Consider the following 22,809-nt stretch of genomic DNA (forward strand, 5'->3'; position numbering starts at 1 on the left):
CCTAAAATGTAACTAGTTCATGGAGTTTACACATAGGCATCACTGTCAAACGAAGCACAATGCTGGAAATCTGTCCGCATCCACAGAAACTAGTCCCCTCGTTCTATGACAAGCAGAGATGGTTTACAGTATATTGAATTCAAAACACAGAGAGCGAGAGACTGCCACAAACTGGCAGTTCCTTGAAGTTTTGGCTGTATATGTAGCTGAACATGAAGTAACACTTAGCTAAGTGGGTGTGGGGAACACATGACAGGCACTCATTTGCAATATAGGTAGTTAGTATTGCTAGTGGTGCGGAACTGGTGGCAGGGAAGTCAGACGCAGGAGAGCAGAACGAGGTCATAGTCGGAGCAGTTTAATTGTAAAGCCAACGGCATAATGAAAAAAACAAACATGGGTACAAAATCCGGTATTATATATATAGTTAATCATTAGGGTAGTGGGGGGCACATATGACAGGCACTCATTTGCAATATAAGTGGTTAGGCTGTTATAATGTTATACATTATTAAAGGCCAAGGGTAAGCTATTAGGCATTTACTCAGTGATTTTCTTCTTTGTCGAAAAAGGGTTTTATTCATTCACAACTAAGATGCTTCTGGGCTTAGCACAGACAGAGTGAAAGCCGGGGAAAACAAGAAGAAGCACAGAGAGACAGTGTCGGACAGACAACTGAGGAGGACAAGGAGAAGCACATACAGACAGTGACAACAGAGGAGAACAAGGAGAAGCACAGACAGACAGTGACAACAGAAGAGGACAAGGAGAAGCACAGACAGACAGTGACAACAGAGGAGGACAAGGAGAAGTACAGACAGACAGTGACAACAGAAGAGGACAAGGAGAAGCACAGACAGACAGTGACAACAGAGGAGGACAAGGAGAAGCACAGACAGACAGTGACAACAGAGGAGGACAAGGACAAGCACATACAGACAGTGACAACAGAGGAGGACAAGGAGAAGCACATACAGACAGTGACAACAGAGGAGGACAAGGAGAAGCACAGACAGACAGTGACAACAGAGGAGGACAAGGACAAGCACATACAGACAGTGACAACAGAGGAGGACAAGGAGAAGCACATACAGACAGTGACAACAGAGGAGGACAAGGAGAAGCACAGCCAGACAGTGAAAACAGAGGAGGACAAGGAGAAGCACAGACAGACAGTGACAACAGAGGAGGACAAGGAGAAGCACAGACAGACAGTGACAACAGAGGAGGACAAGGAGAAGCACAGACAGACAGTGACAACAGAGGAGGACAAGGACAAGCACATACAGACAGTGACAACAGAGGAGGACAAGGAGAAGCACATACAGACAGTGACAACAGAGGAGGACAAGGAGAAGCACAGACAGACAGTGACAACAGAGGAGGACAAGGACAAGCACATACAGACAGTGACAACAGAGGACAAGGAGAAGCACAGACAGACAGTGAAAACAGAGGAGGACAAGGACAAGCACATACAGACAGTGACAACAGAGGAGGACAAGGAGAAGCACATACAGACAGTGACAACAGAGGAGGACAAGGAGAAGCACAGGCAGACAGTGACAACAGAAGAGGACAAGGAGAAGCACAGACAGACAGTGACAACAGAGGAGGACAAGGAGAAGCACATACAGACAGTGACAACGAAGGAGGACAAGGAGAAGCACAGACAGACAGTGACAACAGAGGAGGACAAGGAGAAGCACAGACAGACAGTGAAAACAGAGGAGGACAAGGAGAAGCACAGACAGACGGTGAAAAACAGAGGAGGACAAGGAGAGGCACATACAGACAGTCACAACAGAGGAGGACAAGGAGAAGTACAGACAGACAGTGACAACAGAGGAGGACAAGGAGAAGTACAGACAGACAGTGAAAAAAGAGGAGGACAAGGAGAAGCACAGACAGACAGTAAAAAAAGAGGAGGACAGGGAGAGGCACAGACAGACAGTGACAACAGAGGAGGACAAGGACAAGCACATACAGACAGTGACAACGAAGGAGGACAAGGAGAAGCACAGACAGACAGTGACAACAGAGGAGGACAAGGACAAGCACATACAGACAGTGACAACAGAGGAGGACAAGGAGAAGCACGTGAAAGGGGAGAAGGGGAGAGAGAGGGATCCAAACAAGACCAGCGAGGGAAGCGAATAGCATGGGGCACAGAGGACAAGACATGACAATAAATGATACAGACAGTGACAACAGAGGAGGACAAGGAGAAGCACATACAGACAGTGACAACAGAGGAGGACAAGGAGAAGCACAGCCAGACAGTGAAAACAGAGGAGGACAAGGAGAAGCACAGACAGACAGTGACAACAGAGGAGGACAAGGAGAAGCACAGACAGACAGTGACAACAGAGGAGGACAAGGAGAAGCACAGACAGACAGTGACAACAGAGGAGGACAAGGACAAGCACATACAGACAGTGACAACAGAGGAGGACAAGGAGAAGCACATACAGACAGTGACAACAGAGGAGGACAAGGAGAAGCACAGACAGACAGTGACAACAGAGGAGGACAAGGACAAGCACATACAGACAGTGACAACAGAGGACAAGGAGAAGCACAGACAGACAGTGAAAACAGAGGAGGACAAGGACAAGCACATACAGACAGTGACAACAGAGGAGGACAAGGAGAAGCACATACAGACAGTGACAACAGAGGAGGACAAGGAGAAGCACAGGCAGACAGTGACAACAGAAGAGGACAAGGAGAAGCACAGACAGACAGTGACAACAGAGGAGGACAAGGAGAAGTACAGACAGACAGTGACAACAGAAGAGGACAAGGAGAAGCACAGACAGACAGTGACAACAGAGGAGGACAAGGAGAAGCACATACAGACAGTGACAACAGAGGACAAGGATAAGCACAGACAGACAGTGAAAACAGAGGAGGACAAGGAGAAGCTCATACAGACAGTGACAACAGAGGAGGACAAGGAGAAGCACATACAGACAGTGACAACGAAGGAGGACAAGGAGAAGCACAGACAGACAGTGACAACAGAGGAGGACAAGGAGAAGCACAGACAGACAGTGAAAACAGAGGAGGACAAGGAGAAGCACAGACAGACAGTGAAAAACAGAGGAGGACAAGGAGAGGCACATACAGACAGTGACAACAGAGGAGGACAAGGAGAAGTACAGACAGACAGTGACAACAGAGGAGGACAAGGAGAAGTACAGACAGACAGTGAAAAAAGAGGAGGACAAGGAGAAGCACAGACAGACAGTAAAAAAAGAGGAGGACAGGGAGAGGCACAGACAGACAGTGACAACAGAGGAGGACAAGGAGAAGCACAGACAGACAGTGACAACAGAGGAGGACAAGGAGAAGCACAGACAGACAGTGACAACAAAGGAGGACAAGGAGAAGCACAGACAGACAGTGACAACAGAGGAGGACAAGGAGAAGCGCAGACAGACAGTGGTAATAGAGGAGGACAAGGAGAAGCACAGACAGACAGTGGTAATAGAGGAGGACAAGGAGAAGCGCAGACAGACAGTGGTAATAGAGGAGGACAAGGAGAAGCGCAGACAGACAGTGGTAATACAGGAGGACAAGGAGAAGCACAGACAGACAGTGAAAACAGAGGAGAACACGATGAAGCACAGACAGACAGTGACAACAGAGGAGGACAAGGAGAAGCGCAGACAGACAGTGACAACAGAGGAGGACAAGGAGAAGCACAGACAGACAGTGACAACAGATCACATCGTGATCTCCTACTACTATCTAGTGGACGAACTTGGAATCAGACAGAGGATATATGTACATCAGTGGATAGATAGAGACTTCAGCGTTCTTCTCATAGTTATATCATTCCTGACAGAAAGACAGAAAATAAAGATGGCACGTTGCATAAGCCCTGCACTTTTAAATGGCTGTGTTCCGATGAGAATAGATCTAAGATTTATTTATTTATTATTATTATTCCTTTTGAAACAGTAATTGATGATATATTTGATCTGAAACCTAGACTTTCAAATCTCTTATCCCCAATGACATTGGGGACCCCCCAAAAAAAACACCCAGTTTTGAAAGTAGACTATATAATACATTGCTTAATTCGAAGAAAGGTGTAGTAGACAGCTTTCTGAAGAAAATAAAGCTGGAACTCAAAATGTTGAACGATACGTTTCTCCTTCTTCATAACACTAATGTCCACTAGAGGGAACCGGACACCATGTTCACTTGTTCCGCTCTGCTCTGTGACTTGAGATTTAAATTAGCAATAAGTGTGAATATAAAACCACTTGTTTTCTAAAAAGTTGAAAGCATTCTGCAAAAGCAATCGTCTTCAAAAAATAATATTCTATTGTAAGAAATATATATGTCTCTCTTTTTCTCTCCAAACCAAAATGTGGACTGAAACCTGATTATGAAGAGTCCTCCAAATGAATAAGAAATGCCCATTGTGCATGGTGAAGCTATGACACATAACGTGTATGCAACAACACAATACATGCATATATCATAGGACATATGACAATTCATGAAATAAGGGATAAGTGTTGATGTAACTATGCAGTTTTATTTCCATGAAATCATTAACGTATGGAGATAAACAACAAATGGACAATTGGTCATGAACATCTGTAAAGTCAGCTGCACAAACTGGAAGAACACTGAAAGAAAGGTATCTAGACAGGGGCTTGTAAACAATAATAAATACGTTGATTCATCCTGGGATGTGATTGTCTTAGCAGAAGTACATATACATAACAGAAGATCATTGTTAAAATACGGATGCAAATGTCAACATAGAAACCAGGTTGCAGGCAATTTTACATTGGAACATTTCCACTTTCTCTTCAATGGCATCCTTCATTCAGTAAGAGGGGAAATTCTGACCCGAATGAAGAGTGCCTAAATGGAACATAATTTTAAGCATATTCTGATCCCGTGGATGAGAATATCATGCTGAGGTGAGACAGAGGTGTGTCTACAGACCTCGACTTAATTTGCTCATAATTCCACCACTTTAAAAAAACGATAATTATATGTAGAAATAACACCAAATCTCTATGCACTATAATTCATAAATTGATAAGAGCTATTAATAAGACCTAGGTAAATTAGTCATTAGTTAGGACAAGAGGATTGTAAATATAAATGACAGTTGTTTTAGATCTATTTTTATTTTATGATCGTTGGGAGACAAATGTGAAACCAGTCATATTTCGGCAAACTGAAAAGCATGTCAACATGACAGGTATTTCGGCCTGTTTTCCACAAGTGAAGTAGGCATATCTGTATCATTATTCAGAATTTTAATTGTAGGCCTATGGCTTCATCATTTGCAGGAGTTGGAAACCTGTTTGCACTGATAGTAGAGCAGAACCTACCTAGTTGGTAGGTTAAAAAAAAATGTATAAGTACTTTGCTAACCCTAAATAATATACAAGATCAGAGTATTTTTTTATCTACCAATTGGTGCTGAAAAGGAAAGAAAAATGCATGTATTTACAAGGCTTTTTTCCATTGGTCCCTAACATTCTGAAACATTCTCTCCATAGACAGGTTAGCTGAGAACTTCCCAAAAACCATGTGTTGTTATGAGGCGTTTGACTGTCACGTTTATGCTATGCTATGCTATGCTAACATGTAAAAAAAAATATTGTGCAACTTTATTCATGTTTTCAATAAACATTGGAGATTAAATATAGTTTACATGTTGTCAACAATCTAAGCCAACCCCGTCTGTTTTACCCCATAGTTGTGCATGGGTCGGTTTTGTTGCTAAACAACCAACCCATCAATATGTTCTAGTGAGTCTGTTGAGAAGATTCTCATTAAAGGTACACCAAATTTAAAGGGATGGCTATTGAATAAAAATGTCACTAGAAAATCTGTTGGCCAGCAAGTGGGAGGGTTTTCAGCGGTTGAATGTATTCAACCGAATGTATTCAACGTTCAAAGCCTGTTAAGATTATCTTATACTTCCCAGTTCTAAACAGTGACTGCATGTATTATGACAACATTTTGTGAGGTTTTTGTTTGTTTTGGTGTTTGGCTGTGTTCGTCAGGTTTTTCCCAGCCTGTTCGAGCACACTTTAGGGATTCTTAGGGATTGTTCAATTAAGTGTTTGTTGGCATTCAACAACAGATGACTAGTCTTCATGCAAAGTTTTTCACTTGAGAAATACTGCACCAAAATCTGCGACTAAAACCTCCCTGGCAAAAATGTCAAAATTAATTAAACATTTCTTGAGCTATCATAATCTTAATTTGGACTATTTCGATGAAGTGTACTGGATATGGCGTCTCAAGAGGAACAAACAGTAATACTGCTAGCATGCTAGTAGATACCATAGACTACCTCTACCTTCCTTCAAACAGGGTGCAGAGACATAAAAATGGTATCCATGAGTTCATCTGATTCTGGGGAAGTAGTTAAAAGGCTTCATTGCCAAAATCCCAAAGTGTCCCTTTAAGGGAGTATGCAAGCACAATGTTCACTTCACCTAGTCAACCGAACCTTATTTGGATACCTTTACACACCTGCACAAGGTAAGTAGGAAAAGTGTACATTTCCTAAGTCAGAACCTAAAAGTAGACCAGAGTAAACCAGATGTATCTTGGTGAATGCAAGCATTTCATTGATGAGGAAAGTACATTATAAAACTTGAATATACTGAGAATGCACAAAAAACACTGACTGGGATGATAATGTAAACCATTGAAGAAGACAAAAAAAAACTATGTTCATCATCTTGTGGGGAAGAGTCCTCTAGCACATTGGACTTTAATGTCTCTAATGCAGCAACAATACATTCAGTAGAAGTCTTTAGTCTTTGCATTGCCTCAGAGGGATGCAAGCCAGCATCCATCCTCACCATGTTTTCCAATAGACTGAATATGCTCCTTAGCCTTCATCCTCAGAGACACAATACTAGAATTACGAGGATCCAACTCCTCCATAGTTAACTTGTCCACGTACCCAGACGCTGAGCACTGGTACGGGGGCGGCGGAGGAGGACACAGAGAACCAATATGCCCGAAACTGGGGGAGTTGAGAAAGGGTGGAGGCGTGTAGCTGGAGGTTCTTTGGAGGCCCTGAGATGGGCTGGTGATGAAGCCGGAAAGGGACTGCAGAGGGGTGGCAGTGGTGGTGGGAGTGCTGAGCCATGGCTCCAGCTGTAGCCCGGAGCCCAGAGACTGGGAGGAGGAGCGGCTGAAGGACAGGAAGGAGGAAGTGTCCTGGAGCTTGATGGAGCTCACCTCCAGCTTCTCCTGGCGACGCCACTTGGCCCGACGGTTCTGGAACCACACCTGGGATGAAATCACCACAACATTCTTTTAAGACATTCTGTAATTCAACATTATGAGAACTGGGGCGATTATACACAGAAACAAGATTCAGGGGCACTTTGACCATATCAGTAAAATATTGAAATACCATACAGATGTAGGATCTTAATTTGAGCCAGTTTGCTACAGCAGGAAATGTATCCTGTAGCAACAGGAAGAATGAATTATGATATGGATTATAATATAACTGTCATTTATGTAGGGTTGATACATTTTTCTTAAGGGAAAATCAAGTCTGAAATTTCAAAGTGGAAATTACAAAGTTCAGAAGGCTTTTTAAACTTCAAATATACATTACAAGTTTTACATTTCCTGCAGAGTAGGAAAGTTCTCCTGCAACATGGTGATGGAATGAAGTTCCTACATCTGCACATGATTTAACCCTACAATGATAACACTGCTGAAAGGCAGATGAAAGAAAGCTTAATCAGAAAACGTCTACTTAGTTCAACCTCTTTGCCAAAATGTACTGTTTGTCAACTTAATAAAACTTTGCTGTGTCAAAGAAACTCAATTGCCTATCTCTCCAGATATTAGCACAACAACAGACTATTGTAAAACTTTGCTTTGGCAGGCTATTTGAAAATATGTCATATCTTTAAATGGGAAGATATCTACTATTTGAATATATGAATGATAACTGTCAACCTTTGTGTAATACATGATCAACTATGATACTGTTACAAATGAAATGTCTTAAACATAATGATACATCATTGGAAAAACTTTAATTATCTAAATAATATCTATATAATGTAAGTATATAGACAGGTCTTGAACTCAATGAGATCTTGCAGATAAAATACATTATTATTTACTTAACATCATTAATGGCTTAGTAGACTCAATTAATCGTTTGAATATAGAATCTTATTGATGATCATTTCAAAGTCTTGAAATTTCTATATAATTGGGGAGGCAGGGTAGCCTAGTGTTTAGAGCGTTTGACTAGTAACCGAAAGGTTGCAAGTTAGAATCCCCGAGCTGACAAGGTACAAATCTGTCGTTCTGCCCCTGAACAGGCAGTTAACCCACCGTTCCTAGGCTGTCATTGAAAATAAGAATTTGTTCTTAACTGACTTGCCTAGTAAAATAAAGGTAAAAAATAGGTAACAATTATTATATAAAGCCCTGCTCCACAAACTCTCGACTTAACTAACTGTTAAGATTTCAAATGCATCAAACCCATTCACATGGTTGGTTAACTCTGGAAACTCATTCGGACTCTAGTTAGGAGAATCAGCCTTTCATTTCCTTGCATCTTATGTGTTCCTTGCATCTTACTTCAAAATGGAGGAATTGGGTGTCTCTCGAGCATTTCAAAAGATTAAGGGACCTTTTTACAGAAGAATGTATCTGTTTTATTATGATTGTGTTTTGCTTTTGGTGTATTGTTGTGTATAATACTGTGTATTTTATTGTGTATATTGTATTTTATTGTGTATATTGTATTTTGGTGTGTATACATGGCTCATCTAGAAAATAGACCTTGGTCTCAGCATTGACTTATAGTGTCAACATTTATGTAAAAAAAAGGGCTATTATCATCAAATACCGTATGTGACAATTTACTTAATAGTGAAGAAGTTAGGCCTAATATAAATTGCAATAACATATTTTAGTGGTCCTGACATTAGCCTAAGGTTGTAAATTAAAAAGATTAATATTCAACTAAAGATGATGATTATTTCACAAACCACATTTTATTTAAACTTTATTGACAAGACTCAGACACACAACTTTTGTTAAATGTGTCACAAATAGGATAAGACAAGAACTTATGTTGAGCCCATGCTCGAAACATTCATTCATAGACCTCGAGTCGAACTTCATACACATTTTCAACAACGGACTCAGTTGCTTGCTCATAATGTACCTGTACTCGGACCTCGGGAAGATGAACTTTGAGCGCGATCTCCTCTTTGCTGTAGACGTCAGGATAGTGCGACTTTTCGAACGCTCTCTCCAGCTCGTGCAGCTGAAAGGTGGTGAACGTGGTCCTATTACGCCGGTGTTTCTTCTTTGGATTCTCATCAACGTGCAATTTATCCTCCCTTTTAGGTAAGTCAGAACTGACAGAGGCCCCCGAACTGCTGCAGCAGACACCTGAAAAATACATTGTAGGCTGGATCAATTTATGAACTTCTGAGCTATACTTGCCAACCTTTTACTCTAATTTGAATGGTTACTGGTACACATATGTAGGCCTAAACATGGAATAAATAACTATAAATAACATTTTGAATACATTTTGAATCAATTAAAAAAATATTGCCAATTTTACTTACTGTCAAAACATTTTGGGTTGAGTTCTTTCTTCGGGGATGACATAATTCCATTTCCTCTCGGCTCAGCAGGTTTTCCTGATTCATTGTAGGACACAGATTGATGAAACATATTTTCGTCTTTAAATCTCAATATTGCTTCAATACTGTGAACCCTCGTTGCGGCTTGATTATGGTTATTCCAGGGGCTTCGGACAAAACGTGCAGAAGGCGACAGGCGCTCTTCCATGACTTCGGGAGTTGAACCAAGAAGCCACATTTGATGTATAAAATATTCTCAAACTAAATTGAAATGACACTGAAAAATGCATTTAAACTCCCGAGAAAGTTATATTTAAGAATGCATAACAAAAATGTTGAAATAGAATGAAACACAGACTGTTGACTAACAAATCTGTGTAAGGCATGCATCGCTACTGAGTATAGAGGCCACCTAGCTGACACTCTACGAGAGGTCTTGTCATATAGAGGAGGCTGTATCTTCTGGGGTTTATAAAGTAGTCCCCCGGTAAGACACCCATGTCCCTCAGTCCATGTGACAGTTCCCACCTCTCCACTAGACATGTCAAAAGAAGAATGTCACGTTCGATTTGACCCAGCCCTGCGGTTTGGGGGTAACTACATTGTCCTCATTGAACCAATGCAGCAATGCAGAGCTCGACTACTCTAACTCCTCCCCAAGACAAGTATTCTGCTGTGCTTGTCAGTCAGTCAGTGTTGGTTTATAAACCCCCTTACATAAATCTTAAAACCATCTTTCCCTCCATCTCCAGATGTCATGTACTACATCCCAAATGACAAATCCCTATTCCCTCCATGTAGGCGATTTGGGTGTCACTTGGGATGCAACATGCTTATGGTGGCCTGTAAAATTAGCTGGTGGGGAAGAAGAGTATGGTTTAAGGTGTCAGAACAAAATCATAATTATAAATCACAGTATCACAATTCCAGAAGTTTACATACACTAAATAGACTCTGCCTTAATTAAAACAGCTTGGAAAATTCCATCTAATGATGTAATGGATTTAGAAGCTTCTGATAGGCCAATGGACATCATTTGAGTCAATTGGAGGTGTACCTGTGGATGTATTTCAAGGCCTACCTTCAAATTCAGTGCCTCCTTGCTTGACATCATGAGAATATCAAAATAAAATCAGCCAAGACCTCAGGAAAAAAATTGTAGACGTCCACAAGTCTGGTTCATCCTTGGGATCAATTTCCAAATGCCTAAAGGTGCCACTTTCATCTGTACAAACAATAGTACGCAAGTATAAACACCATGGGACCATGCAGTCATTATACCGCTCAGGTAGGAGACGCGTTCTGTCTCATAGAGATGAACGTACTTTGGTGTGAATAGTGCAAATCAATCCCAGAACATCAGCAAAGGACCCTGTGAAGATGCTGGTGGAAACAGGTACCAAAGTATCTATATTCACAGTAAAATGAGTCCTATATCAACATAACCAGAAAGGCCGTTCAGCAAAGAAGAAGCCACTGCTCAAAAACCACCATAGAAAAGCCAGACATGGGGATAAAGATGAGACTTTTTGGAGAAATGTCCTCTTGTCTGATGAAACATAAAATAACTGTTTGGCCATAATAACCATAGTTATGTTTGGAGGAAAAAGGGGGGAAGTGCAAGCCGAAGGCCACCATCCCAACCGTGAAGCATGGGGGTGGCAGCATCAAGTTGTGGGGGTGCTTTGCTGCAGGAGGGACTGTTGCACTTCACAAAATAGATGGCATCATGAGGAGGAAATGTATGTGAATATATTGAAGCAGCATCTCAAGACATCAGTCAGGAAATTAAAGTTTGGTCTCAATTGGGTCTTCAAATGGACATTGACCCCAAGCATACTTCCAAAGTTGTGGCAAAATGGCTTAAGGACAACAAAGTCTAGGTTGGAGTGAACATCACAAAGCCCTGACCTCAATCCTATAGAACATTTGTGGGCAGAACTGAAAAAGCTTGTGCGAGCAAGGAGGCCAACAAACCTGACCAGCTGTCAGGAGGAATGGGCCAAAATTCACCCCAATTATTGTGGGAAGCTTGTGGAAGGCTACACGAAACATAGACCCAAGTTAAACAATTTAAAGGCAATGCTACCAAATACTAATTGAGTGTATGTAAACCTCTGACCCACTGGGAATGTGATGAAAGAAAGAAAAGCTGAAATAAATCATTCTCTCTAATATTATTCTGACATTTCACATTCGTAAATTAAGTGGTGATCAAAACTGAACTAAGAGGATATTTATACAAGGATTAAATGTCAGGAATTTTGAAAAACTAAGTTTAAATGTATTTGGCTAAGGTGTATGTAACCCTCCCGACTTCAACTGTACATATAAAATTGTTAAATAGTTATTGATAGGCCTTTTGGCAGCTTACAAACTTTCTCAGAGAGGTAGTTTACATATTCATGATTAAATATTTAATTCAAAACTCTTTAGTTGTCATTAAATGTATTCATTTTTTAGATGTGTCTTAACTATGCCCACTTGTTCTGTGAAGGCCAAATAAATAAATAATGAGCAAAAAAACAACATTCCCCATAATTTTCTTTGACTTTACAGTCTACAAACATTCAATAATTATTTTACAAAATGAGTTAAACTAAGCAAAGTTATTATAGTAGGTGACTAGTAACAGCTATAAACAACTATAGGCATAGCTGTTCTCCATTTAAGGCCTAATCCAGTCTCAATAATTGGACCTACTTCAAGTTGGGTTGAATGTGTTGAATGAGTTGAGTTGGCCTATAAGCCTGTTGTATCCTATTATCTGTAAGCAAACAAAGATACTATGGCTTATGCCCCATTAAGTAACCATTTTAAATGTCATAGTTCACATCTAGTTACATTGTTACATTTTAGGCTTATACAGTACACAACCTTATTATGTGAGAGGTTAACCATACAGACCCGAGTGGAGCCCAGGCCTGCCATTGAGGTGCAAATGATTGGAAACATTTCTTAACTTCCTCAATATTGAGGAGGATATGTGTAATTAACACTAAACAAAGATTGACAGCAAGTTGGTAATCCCTGGCCCACATGTTGCTTAAAGGGATTACTTTCTTTTTACTCAAAAGGAGTAAAATCCTTATAACAATTTAGCATTTCCCAATTGCTGAAAGTGACATTATCCTCTGTTGGCCATTGGTCCAATAGGCACTGCACAAGGAAGCAGAGCTGGACGTGGTATGTTGAGAACTACTTGCTACAGCAGGAAAATTATCCTGCAGCAACAGGAATTGTGGGTTATAAGTAGTCAACATTTTTGTAGATGTTGATATATTTTTCATAAAGGGAAATGAAGTCTGAATTTTGAAAATGGAAGTTACAAGCTTCAGAAGCATTTTTTAAACCTCAAATACGCTACACGTTTTTAATATCCTGCATTGCAGGAAAGTTCTCCTGCAACAGGGTGATCAAATTAAGATCCTACATCTGTAATCACAATGAAGCTTGTAATTTCAAACACAACGGTTATAACACAAATCTATCTTTTAGTTTCTATCTTTTTAATTTAGGGATGGATATTGGATATAAAAAGGGTTCTTTGGCTCTTGACTCATTAGCATATTTGTAGTTCACAATATGAGTTACAATATCCAGGGCTGGGTGCAACTTCATTCAACTCCATTTAGTCAATTCATGTCATGCATTTTAACTGAATTCAAGAACTGGAAGAAAGATCATCAATGGGTCTATTGTTCTCAGTTTAGGGGATGGGTACATTGTTGTGCCTTTGCCTTTGACATTGCTCTGTCTGATGAAAAAAATACATGAGATAATAGAAAAAAATACAGTTGCAAAGCAAAAATTATTCAAAGAATCGGCAGTTTAACCTATCACCTAGCTAAAAAAAATGTTTACCATTTAACCTTTCTGGCACAGGGGCATAGCGACCCACCTCACACAACATTCGTTCAATTATCTGAGGTCAGAGCCCCACAACAGCACATTATCCAAACAAGCACAGGCGTCACAAAATCCCAAATAGCAATAAAATAAGTGACTTACGCAATCACAAGAGTCCCAGGAACACAATGAATGGTCGTTTTGTTCGATAAATTCCTTCTTTATATCCCAAATAGTCCGTTTAGTAGGCGTCATTGAGTTCAGTAATCCACCCGTTCAGAATGCAGACATAGGAGTTCCAAAAGTTACCAGTAAATTTTATCCAAACAAATCAAACAATGTTTCTAATTCATTTAGGTACTCTAATATCTAAATAAACGATAATATTTCATACGGAGCAACAACAAAAAAAATTCAATAGGAAAGGAATCGAACGCAGTGCGCTCCCTCGGTCACGCGCACAATAAGACGAATTTTGCCATGGAACCTCCTGAGGATAAACAACTATTCCTCATTGGTTTTTTCAGAATTCAAGTATACATTTTTGTTTTTACATCTAGTGGAAGTCATAGGAACTGCAATTTGGGAGGCGGAAGTCTTTGGTTTCAATAGTTTAAGCTTGGAATTGGCTGGCAGGTCAACAGAAAACAAATTGGTCCTCGCGTTTTCGCCTGCCAAATGTGTTATGCTATGTGTTATACAGACATAATTTTAGAGTGTTTTATATACATTACTACCATGCATATGCATATCCTACCTTCTGGGCCTGAGTAACAGGCAGTTTACTTTGGACACCTCAGTCATCCAAAATTCTAAAAACTGACCCCATCACTAAAATTGATGATCTTTCACAATGGCATTTTGTCCCAGAAAACATCAGCTATGTGATTTTTATAATACCGTAAACTGTCACTCCACCATTCTGTGGATTCCTGTCTGGTTTTGTAACTAACAGAGTCCAAGCTAAATCATTTAAGAGAGTCTGAGACATCTAGTTAACCTGATGCGATGGGACAACCACCTCATCAACCTTGATCCTATTAACTGCTAATCTTTAACCACCAAATTCCCAATCCATGGCATTGTGACTCACTTGAAATTCACAACGTTGAGGGTTTCTTCAACCTAGAGTTTGCGCAGATTTGAAGTCAACTACGTTCAGAATGAGACTGATATGAGGTAATAATAATCATTCATGGATGACTGGTATGATAACGACATATTCTAGAGTTAATTAGGGAAACGGTAACTCATTAAATAAACGTTTCCGTGGTGCCCCAAGATTGCTAATGAGTTAATTGTTACATGATTAATTTAATCATGTAATAAGTATACATAGTTAATTGATTTGATAAAATAACCATCATCACCTTAATGATAGTCACAACACTCTCAAGGAGCAGTTTTAGAGAGCCTTGGGTCCGGTTTCCAGATAACGATGGAACTTGGGCTGATGAGTGTTTTAACAATATATCTTATCTACACCGGCCAAAGATGTAACATGCGTTTCCTAAAACACCACACAGAGAGAACATTTGCTAAGTGCTTCCTTGAGGCATGTGTCAATAATGATAGTACCAAAAGAAAGGCAACACTGCTCTCGAGTCAGCTTCCTCCATTCAAATCTTACCTTGCCATTGTAATTATTCCACAATACTTATGATGGATCAGCAGCTAGAGAGATATTATCACCTATGGCTGTAAATATTGAGGAGGCTTATTCTAATACTTACCCAGTAATAATGCACTGAATCAAGATTTATACACGTTAGGCTACACATCATTAAATATATTGAGGAAAAACATTTGACAGTAGACAAATATCTAAATAAATGAAACTCACTTGATTGAACATTAAATTGATTTCAATATCATTTAAATATCAAACTTGATCTCATGGTTTCACTTTGGGATTTTCCAAACATTAGGAAAAAACTAACTTTGGCTATCTACCTGAAATGCACGTGGTCCTCTACTCCGACAATTCATCCATTTCTAGTCATCTCTCCTCCTTCCAGGCTTTTTAATCTTTGAACTTACATGGTGATTGGCATCTAAACTTTCATGTTATTACTACACCAACCAGCAACACAGTTCGTCTTTCATTCACTCATGCGGGTATAACCAATGAGGAGATGGCACGTGGGTACCTGCTTCTATAAACCAATGAGGAGATGGGAGAGGTAGGACTTGCAGCACGATCAGCATAAGAAATAGAAAGGAGTTCTATTTTATCCCTTGGCAACGCAGACGCTCATTGACGCTCGCGAGCAGTGTGGGTGCAATAATTGAACAACAGATTTCTAAATGTATTATGCAATGCTAGTCCACGCGATGCGAGCTGTGGGGTCAGCCTATAAGGCTGTAATGTATCAAAATGTGGAAAAAGTTAAGGGGTCTGAATACTTTCCAAATGCACTGTAGGCCTATAGTTTATACTGTAGGTAGGCTTTGTATCTTTTAATGCAGTCATCTCTGTTTTCATTCAATCTTTTGCTTGTTTGTAATAATTGCAAAGACATTGGCAACTTAACATTGATCTAAAATTGACCCTAGAAATAGTACTGTTGGGAGATCTGGAGAGACTGGGTCAGTCAATTACTAATATACTAATACTCCTAGTAAAAGTATTTATCTTCAACTCACAATCTGTCGATTCTATTCGATTAGATAGATTGAAATTGTGTGTTAAACATCACAGCATAGATGAAATATATACAGACGTACTCAAATTTGTTGGTACCATTACAGCTCAATGAAATAAGGCTTAATTCCTTCTGTAATGTGATGAAATTAAAAGCTATTTTATCATTTATACTTGCATGCCAATGGTATGTCATGGAATAAAGCAAAGAAGCTGTGAAAAGAGACGAGTTACTGCTTATTCTACAAAGATATTCTAAAATGTCCTGGACACTTTTGTTGGTACCCCTTAGAAAATATAATAAATATTTGGATTATAGTGATATATCAACCTATTTCATTTCTTTAATTAGTATCACACATGCCTCCATTCTTTAAGTAGTCATTCAGTCTATTTAAATGGAGAAAAGTAGTCATTGTGCTGTTTGGTATCATTGTGTGCACCACACTGAACATGGACCAGAGTAAAGTAGTCACTGTGCTGTTTGGTATCATTGTGTGCACCACACTGTGTTCAAATCATGTCATGGTCAGTGTTTTTATGTGCGCAATCTCTGCCTTCTTTAAACAGCGAAGTCAATGAATCAGCACAAGTACCAATGTGCCTTTAGAGTACCAAGTATGCGCAAAAACGACCAAAACAATGCTGCTAAAGATGACAATTGTCTCTCACAAACGCCTGGCACACTGCAAATTTCTAAATCAGATGATGCTCTGTGATTGACAGACTTAAATCAGTCTTCGAACAAGGAGTTTAAACCTGAAGGTTCAGATCAAAAATCTTCAGACTCAGCTGTTTTGGCTCTGGGAGTGTATTGCCCACAGGTGAACATGTCATACAAAGTAATAGAAAATGCAAGTATAGAAAGGCTGCCTACTGAAGGAAGGTGAACAGTAACACAACACCCAAAGAGTGACTTGAACCCTGGAACCTCAGATTAAATGTCTGATGCTCTACCGACTGAGCTATCCTGGCTCTGCATTTGCTTATTTTCATACACCTAACCTGCCGGGCAGAGGCACGTGCTGACGAGGGGGCATTTTCAGATGGAACATTTCCCCAGAGAACCAGGCCTCCATTCCAAATGATAGAGTCATCGAAATCTGAGCTAGGCATCCCCTCCAAAGTTGCAAATTTAACTAGACCTCGTGGCGCAATGGTAGAGCGTCTGATGCCAGATCAGATGGTTGTGTGTTCAAATCATGTCGTGGTCATGATATTTATGTGTGCAATCTCTGCCTTCTTCACACTGTCAATGAATCTGCACAAGTACTCATGTGGCTTTACACTACTAAAAATGATCAAACCAATGCTGCTAAAGTTGACAATTGTCTTTCACAAAAGCATGGCACACTGCAAGATCCAAAATCAGATAATGCTGTGTGATTGACAGGACTTAAATCAATCTTTGAACAGGGAGTTTAACTTTTTATGGCTTGGAGGCAGTATTTCGACGTCTGGATGAGAAGTGTGCCCTGTTACTCAGGCCCACAAGCTAGGATATGCATATAATTGGTAGATGTGGATATAAAACACTCTAAAGTTTCCAAAACTGTTACAATCATGTCTGTGAGTATAACAGAACTGATACGGCAGGCGAAAACCAGAGGAAAATCAATCCAGGAAGTGTGATTTTTTTATGTGGGTAGTTTTCAATTGAATGCCTATTGAGTCTCTAATGGGTTAGGACCCATATTGCAGTTCCCATGGCTTCCACTAGATGTCAACAGTCTTTAGACATTTCTTTAGGCTTGTTTTCTGAAAAATGAAGACGAATGAGACCTTTCTGTCAGTGGACTGAGGAAGCATGCAGTGCTGGTTTCAACGCGTGACCGAGTGTGCACCCTTCGTTGTTTTTCCTTTCTATTGAATACGCTATCGTCCGGTTGAAATAGTATCAATTATTAAGACAATGGACAACCTGAGGATTAACTATAAACATCGTTTGACATTTTTCAACAACTTTACCGGTACTATTAGGATGTATTCATCTGCATGTTTTGACTGCCTTTGAGTCAGTGGATTACTGAACACGTGCCAACAAAACAGATTTTTTGGGATCTAAAAAGGGACTTTTTCGAACAAGACAAACATTTATTGTGGAGCTGGGAATCTTGTGACTGCAACCAGATGAAGATCTTCAAAGGTAAGTGATTAATTTATCGCTATTTCTGACTTTCATGACTCAACAGCTACTGGAGGTCATGTTAAACCATTGAGGTGTTCACCATGGAATAGGGTTGGTGTCAATTCCTTTTAAATTCAGTCAAAATTTCAATTTACATACAATTTAAGACAACATAATCTCAATCCCAAGGCCTCTGCACCTGAGCATTTAACTGTCACTTGTTTGCTTTTTCACTTATTTCCTTATGTAAACACATAAAACAATGCAGAATTCGGGTTTACTTACAGAACTGAATGGAAACAGAATTGACCCAAACTTATTCTGTTTAGACAGATAAGTTACCTCCCTCAATGTTCCTATGGTCTTAGATCTGTAGAGGTTCTGGCATCAGTTGGAACAGAGGGGACGAGTTGGAAATCGGATGTGCGTCACACATCCGACTTGTCTGTCTGAAGAGATTTGTCTGTCTGAAGAGATTTGTCTGTCTGAAGAGAACCCTCCCTGGATTTTTTTGTTGTTGTTGTTACTTTTAATGGTGCACTGTGCAGAAATCGCTCCGCCATTTCCTGTTTACTAAAATTTGAATACCAAGAGAATCCAAACATCCTCCCCAGACCTTGCCATTTCCTAGCTTATGCTGCTCTAAAGTCTTGGATTTCTGAGACTCTACAGAGTGACCAAGGAGGTAATTACATAAGGTTGTATGGCGGCAGGGAATAGGTTCTCACCTTTGGGAGCCTGTACATGTCTCTTAGGCACAACCTCAGATTTGCCCGCTCAGCCTTCTTGTGTAAGAAGTCTGCGTCTCTCTCCATCCTGAAAAACAGAGAAAATTAATGAATGACTTATTGATTGATTGATTGATTGATTGATTGATTAATTGATATCTAGCCTAATCAGGTCATGGATAACTGTATGTATGTACAGTATGCATGTATATACTACAGTTGAAGTCGGAAGTTAACATACACTTAGGTTAAAACTAGTTTTTCAACCACTCTGCAAAATAATTCTTAACAAACTATAGTTTTGGCAAGTCGGTTAGGAAATATACTATGCGCATGACACTGTTTACAGACAAATTATTTCACTTATAATTCACGGTATGACAGTTCCAGTGGGTCAGAAGTTTACATACACTAAGTTGACTGTGCCTTTAAACAGCTTGGAAAATTCCAGAAAATTATGTCATAGCCTTAGAAGCTTTTGATAGGCTAATTGACATCATTTGAGTCAATTGGAGGTGTACCTGTGGATGTATTTCAAGGCCTACCTTCAAACTCCGTGCCACTTTGCTTGACATCATGGGAAAATCAAAAGACATCAGCCAAGACATCAGAAAAAAAATTGTAGACCTCCACAAGTCTGGTTCATCCTTGGGAGCAATTTCCAAACACATGAAGGTACCACGTTCATCTGTACAAACAATAGTACGCAAGTATAAACACCATGGGACCATGCAGCCTTCATACCACTCAGGAAGGAGACGCATTCTCTCTTAAAGATGAACGTACTTCAGTGTGAAAAGTGCAAATCAATCCCAGAACAACAGCAAAGGACCTTGTGAAACGCTGGAGGAAACAGGTACAAAAGTATCTATATCCACAGTAAAACGAGTCATATATCATCACACTCTGAAATGCCACTGGGCAAGGAAGAAGCCACTGCTCCAAAACCTCGATAAAAAAGCCAGACTACGGTTTGCAACTGCACATGGGGACAAAGATCGTCCTCTGATGAAACAAAAATAGAACTGTTTGGCCATAATAACCATAGTTATGTTTGGAGGAAAAAGGGGGGAAGTGCAAGCCGAAGGCCACCATCCCAACCGTGAAGCATGGGGGTGGCAGCATCACGTTGTGGGGGTGCTTTGCTGTAGGAGGGACTGGTGCACTTCACAAAATAGATGGCATCATGAGGTAGGAAAATTATGTGGATATATTGAAGCAACATCTCAAAACATCAGTCAGGAAGTTAAATCTTGGTCACAAATGGCTCTTCCAAATGGACAATGATCCCAAGCATACTTCCAAAGTTGTGTAAAATAGCCTAAGGACAACAAAGTCAAGGTATTGGAGTGGCCATCACAAAGCCCTGACCTCAAACCTATAGAAAATGTGTGGGCAGAAATGAAAAAGCGTGTACGAACAAGGAGGCCTACAAACCTGACTCAGTTACACCAGCTCTGTTGGGGCGGTTAGCAAATTGGAGTGGGTCTACGGTGTCAGGTAGCGTGGAGGTGATATGGTCCTTGGATTGTCTCTCAAAGCACTTCATGATGACGGAAGTGAGTGCTACGGGGCGGTAGTCATTTAGCTCAGTTACCTTAGCTTTCTTGGGAACAGGAACAATGGTGGCCCTCTTGAAGCATGTGGGAACAGCAGACTGGGATAAGGGTGATTGAATATGTCTGTAAACACACCAGCCAGCTGGTCTGCACATGCTGTGAGGACGCGGCTGGGGATGTCGTCCGGGCCTGCCGCCTTGTGAGGGTTGACAGGTTTAAATGTTTTGCTCACGTCGGCTGCAGTGAAACAGAGCCCGCAGGTTTTGGTAGCGGGCCGTGTCAGTGGCACTGTAGTGTCCTCAAAGCGAGCAAATAAGTTGTTTAGTCTGTCTGGGAGCAAGACGTCCTGGTCTGCGACGGGGCTGGTTTTCCTTCTATAGTCTGTGATTGACTGTAGACCCTGCCATATACCTCTCATGTCTGAGCTGTCTCTATACTGATGCTTAGGTGTATGTAAACGTCCGACTTCAACTGTATGTTTGTTTACTGTGCATTCAAACACAATAATGGTTTGGATATTATCTTGTTTTAACCACAGGTACATTATATTTGCGTGATCCAACAGCACTCGATCAGGATGGTGGAACATGGCTAACATTCTATAGCTACCATGCAAATACATTGTAATCCCATACTGTAGAACAACATCTAAAGTTCAGAAGATGCAGGGCTTATGGATGTTGACCCTCACAACAGTGTAAACGGCTAAATTGTAATTACTTTGCCACTATTGGCCTATTTATTGCCTTTCCTCCTTACTTCATTTTACACATCACTGTATACAGATTTCTCTATTGTGTTATTGACTGTACATTTGTTTATCCCATGTTGTAATGTAGTTCGTCTGCTGTTTGAAGAGAGTCAGACCGAAATGCAGCGTGTAGGTTACTTATGACTTTTAATGAAGAAAATAGCGGTACATGAAATAACTGAAAATACGAAAACAACAAACGAGTGAAACTAATACAGCCTATCTGGTGACTAACACAAAGACAGGTACAATCACCCACGAAATACAACGCGCACTCAAGCTACCTAAATACGGTTCCCAATCCGAGACAACTAGAATCAGCTGACTCCAATTAGGAATCGCCTCAGGCAGCCAAACCTAACTAGACACACCCCTAATAATACACACTCCCAATTAATACAAACCCCAATACGAAATACAACATATAAACCCATGTCACCCCCTGGCCTACCCAAACATATAACTAAAACACAAGATACAATGACCAAGGCGTGACAGAACCCCCCCCCCCCCTAAGGTGCGGACTCCGGGACGCACCTCAAGAGCATAGGGAGGGTCCGGGTGGGCGTCTGTCCACGGTGGCGGTTCTGGCTCGGGACGTGGACCCCACTCCATAAATGTCCTAGTTTCTCCCCTTCGCGTCCTAGGATAATCCACCTTCTCCGCCGACCATGACCTAATCGTCCTCACCCTGATCCCCACATAACTGAGGGGCAGCTCGGGACCGAGGGGCAGCTCGGGACCGAGGGGCAGCTCGGGACAGAGGGGCAGCTCGGGACAGAGGGGCAGCTCGGGACAGAGGGGCAGCTCGGGACAGAGGGGCAGCTCGGGACAGAGGGGCAACTCGGGATAGAGGGGCAGCTCGGGACAGAGGAGCAGCTCGGGACAGAGGAACAGCTCAGGACAGAGGGGCAGCTCAGGACAGAGGGGCATCTCAGGACAGCAGGGCAGCTCAGGACAGAGGGGCAGCTCGGGACAGAGGGGCATCTCGGGACAGAGGGGCAGCCCGGGACCGAAGCAGCCCAGTACTGAGGGGAAGCCCGGTACTGAGAGGGAGCCCAGTACAGAGAGGAAGCCCAGTACTGAAAGGAAGCTCAGTACTGAGAGGAAGCTCAGGCAGGTAGTAGGCTCCGGTAAATCCTGGCTGGCTGGTGGACCTGGATGATTCAGGTTGTCTGGCCGATCTAGAAGATCTTGGCAGACTGGCACTTCTGGCGGATCCTGGCAGACTGGTGACGCTGGGCCGACTGGCGGCGCTGGGCAGACAGGTGACTCCGGCAGCGCAGGAGAGGAGAAAGGCTCTGGCTGAGCTGAACAGGCGGGAGACTCCAACAGTGCAGGAGAGGAGAAAAGCTCTGGCTGCGCTGAACAGGCGAGGCGCACTGGACGCGCTGGGCCGACTGGTAGCACTGGTGGCGCTGGACAGACAGGAGACTCCGGCAGCGCAGGAGAGGAGAAAGGCTCTGGTTGCGCTGAACAGGCGGGAGACTCCAACAGTACAGGAGGGGA

The 22,809-nt window shown here is 41.4% G+C and overlaps 1 protein-coding gene across 1 annotated transcript; it reads right to left on the reverse strand.

The window, feature by feature from the left end:
• Positions 1 to 4,961: 4,961 nt before the first annotated feature.
• On the reverse strand, positions 4,962 to 10,285 carry LOC124047795 (retinal homeobox protein Rx3-like). Its single transcript, XM_046368106.1, has 3 exons — positions 9,624 to 10,285; positions 9,212 to 9,441; positions 4,962 to 7,296 (listed from the first exon to the last, which is right to left on the reverse strand). The coding sequence occupies exons 1-3, from the start codon at positions 9,877 to 9,879 to the stop codon at positions 6,829 to 6,831; spliced, it is 954 nt and encodes a 317-aa protein (XP_046224062.1). The 5' UTR covers positions 9,880 to 10,285; the 3' UTR covers positions 4,962 to 6,828.
• Between the last annotated feature and the right edge of the window lie 12,524 nt (positions 10,286 to 22,809).

Source organism: Oncorhynchus gorbuscha, linkage group LG11, assembly GCF_021184085.1.
Source record: "Oncorhynchus gorbuscha isolate QuinsamMale2020 ecotype Even-year linkage group LG11, OgorEven_v1.0, whole genome shotgun sequence".
Taxonomy (NCBI): domain Eukaryota; kingdom Metazoa; phylum Chordata; class Actinopteri; order Salmoniformes; family Salmonidae; genus Oncorhynchus; species Oncorhynchus gorbuscha.

Coding starts and splice junctions, on each gene's coding strand:
- LOC124047795 (XM_046368106.1), bottom strand. CDS start 9,879: ATGTGGCTTCTTGGTTCAACTCCCGAAGTCATGGAAGAGCGCCTGTCG. Junction 9,442..9,623: donor CAACCCAAAATGTTTTGACA/GTAAGTAAAATT, acceptor TGTATTTTTCAG/GTGTCTGCTGCAGCAGTTCG. Junction 7,297..9,211: donor TTCCCGAGGTCCGAGTACAG/GTACATTATGAG, acceptor ATTTCATCCCAG/GTGTGGTTCCAGAACCGTCG.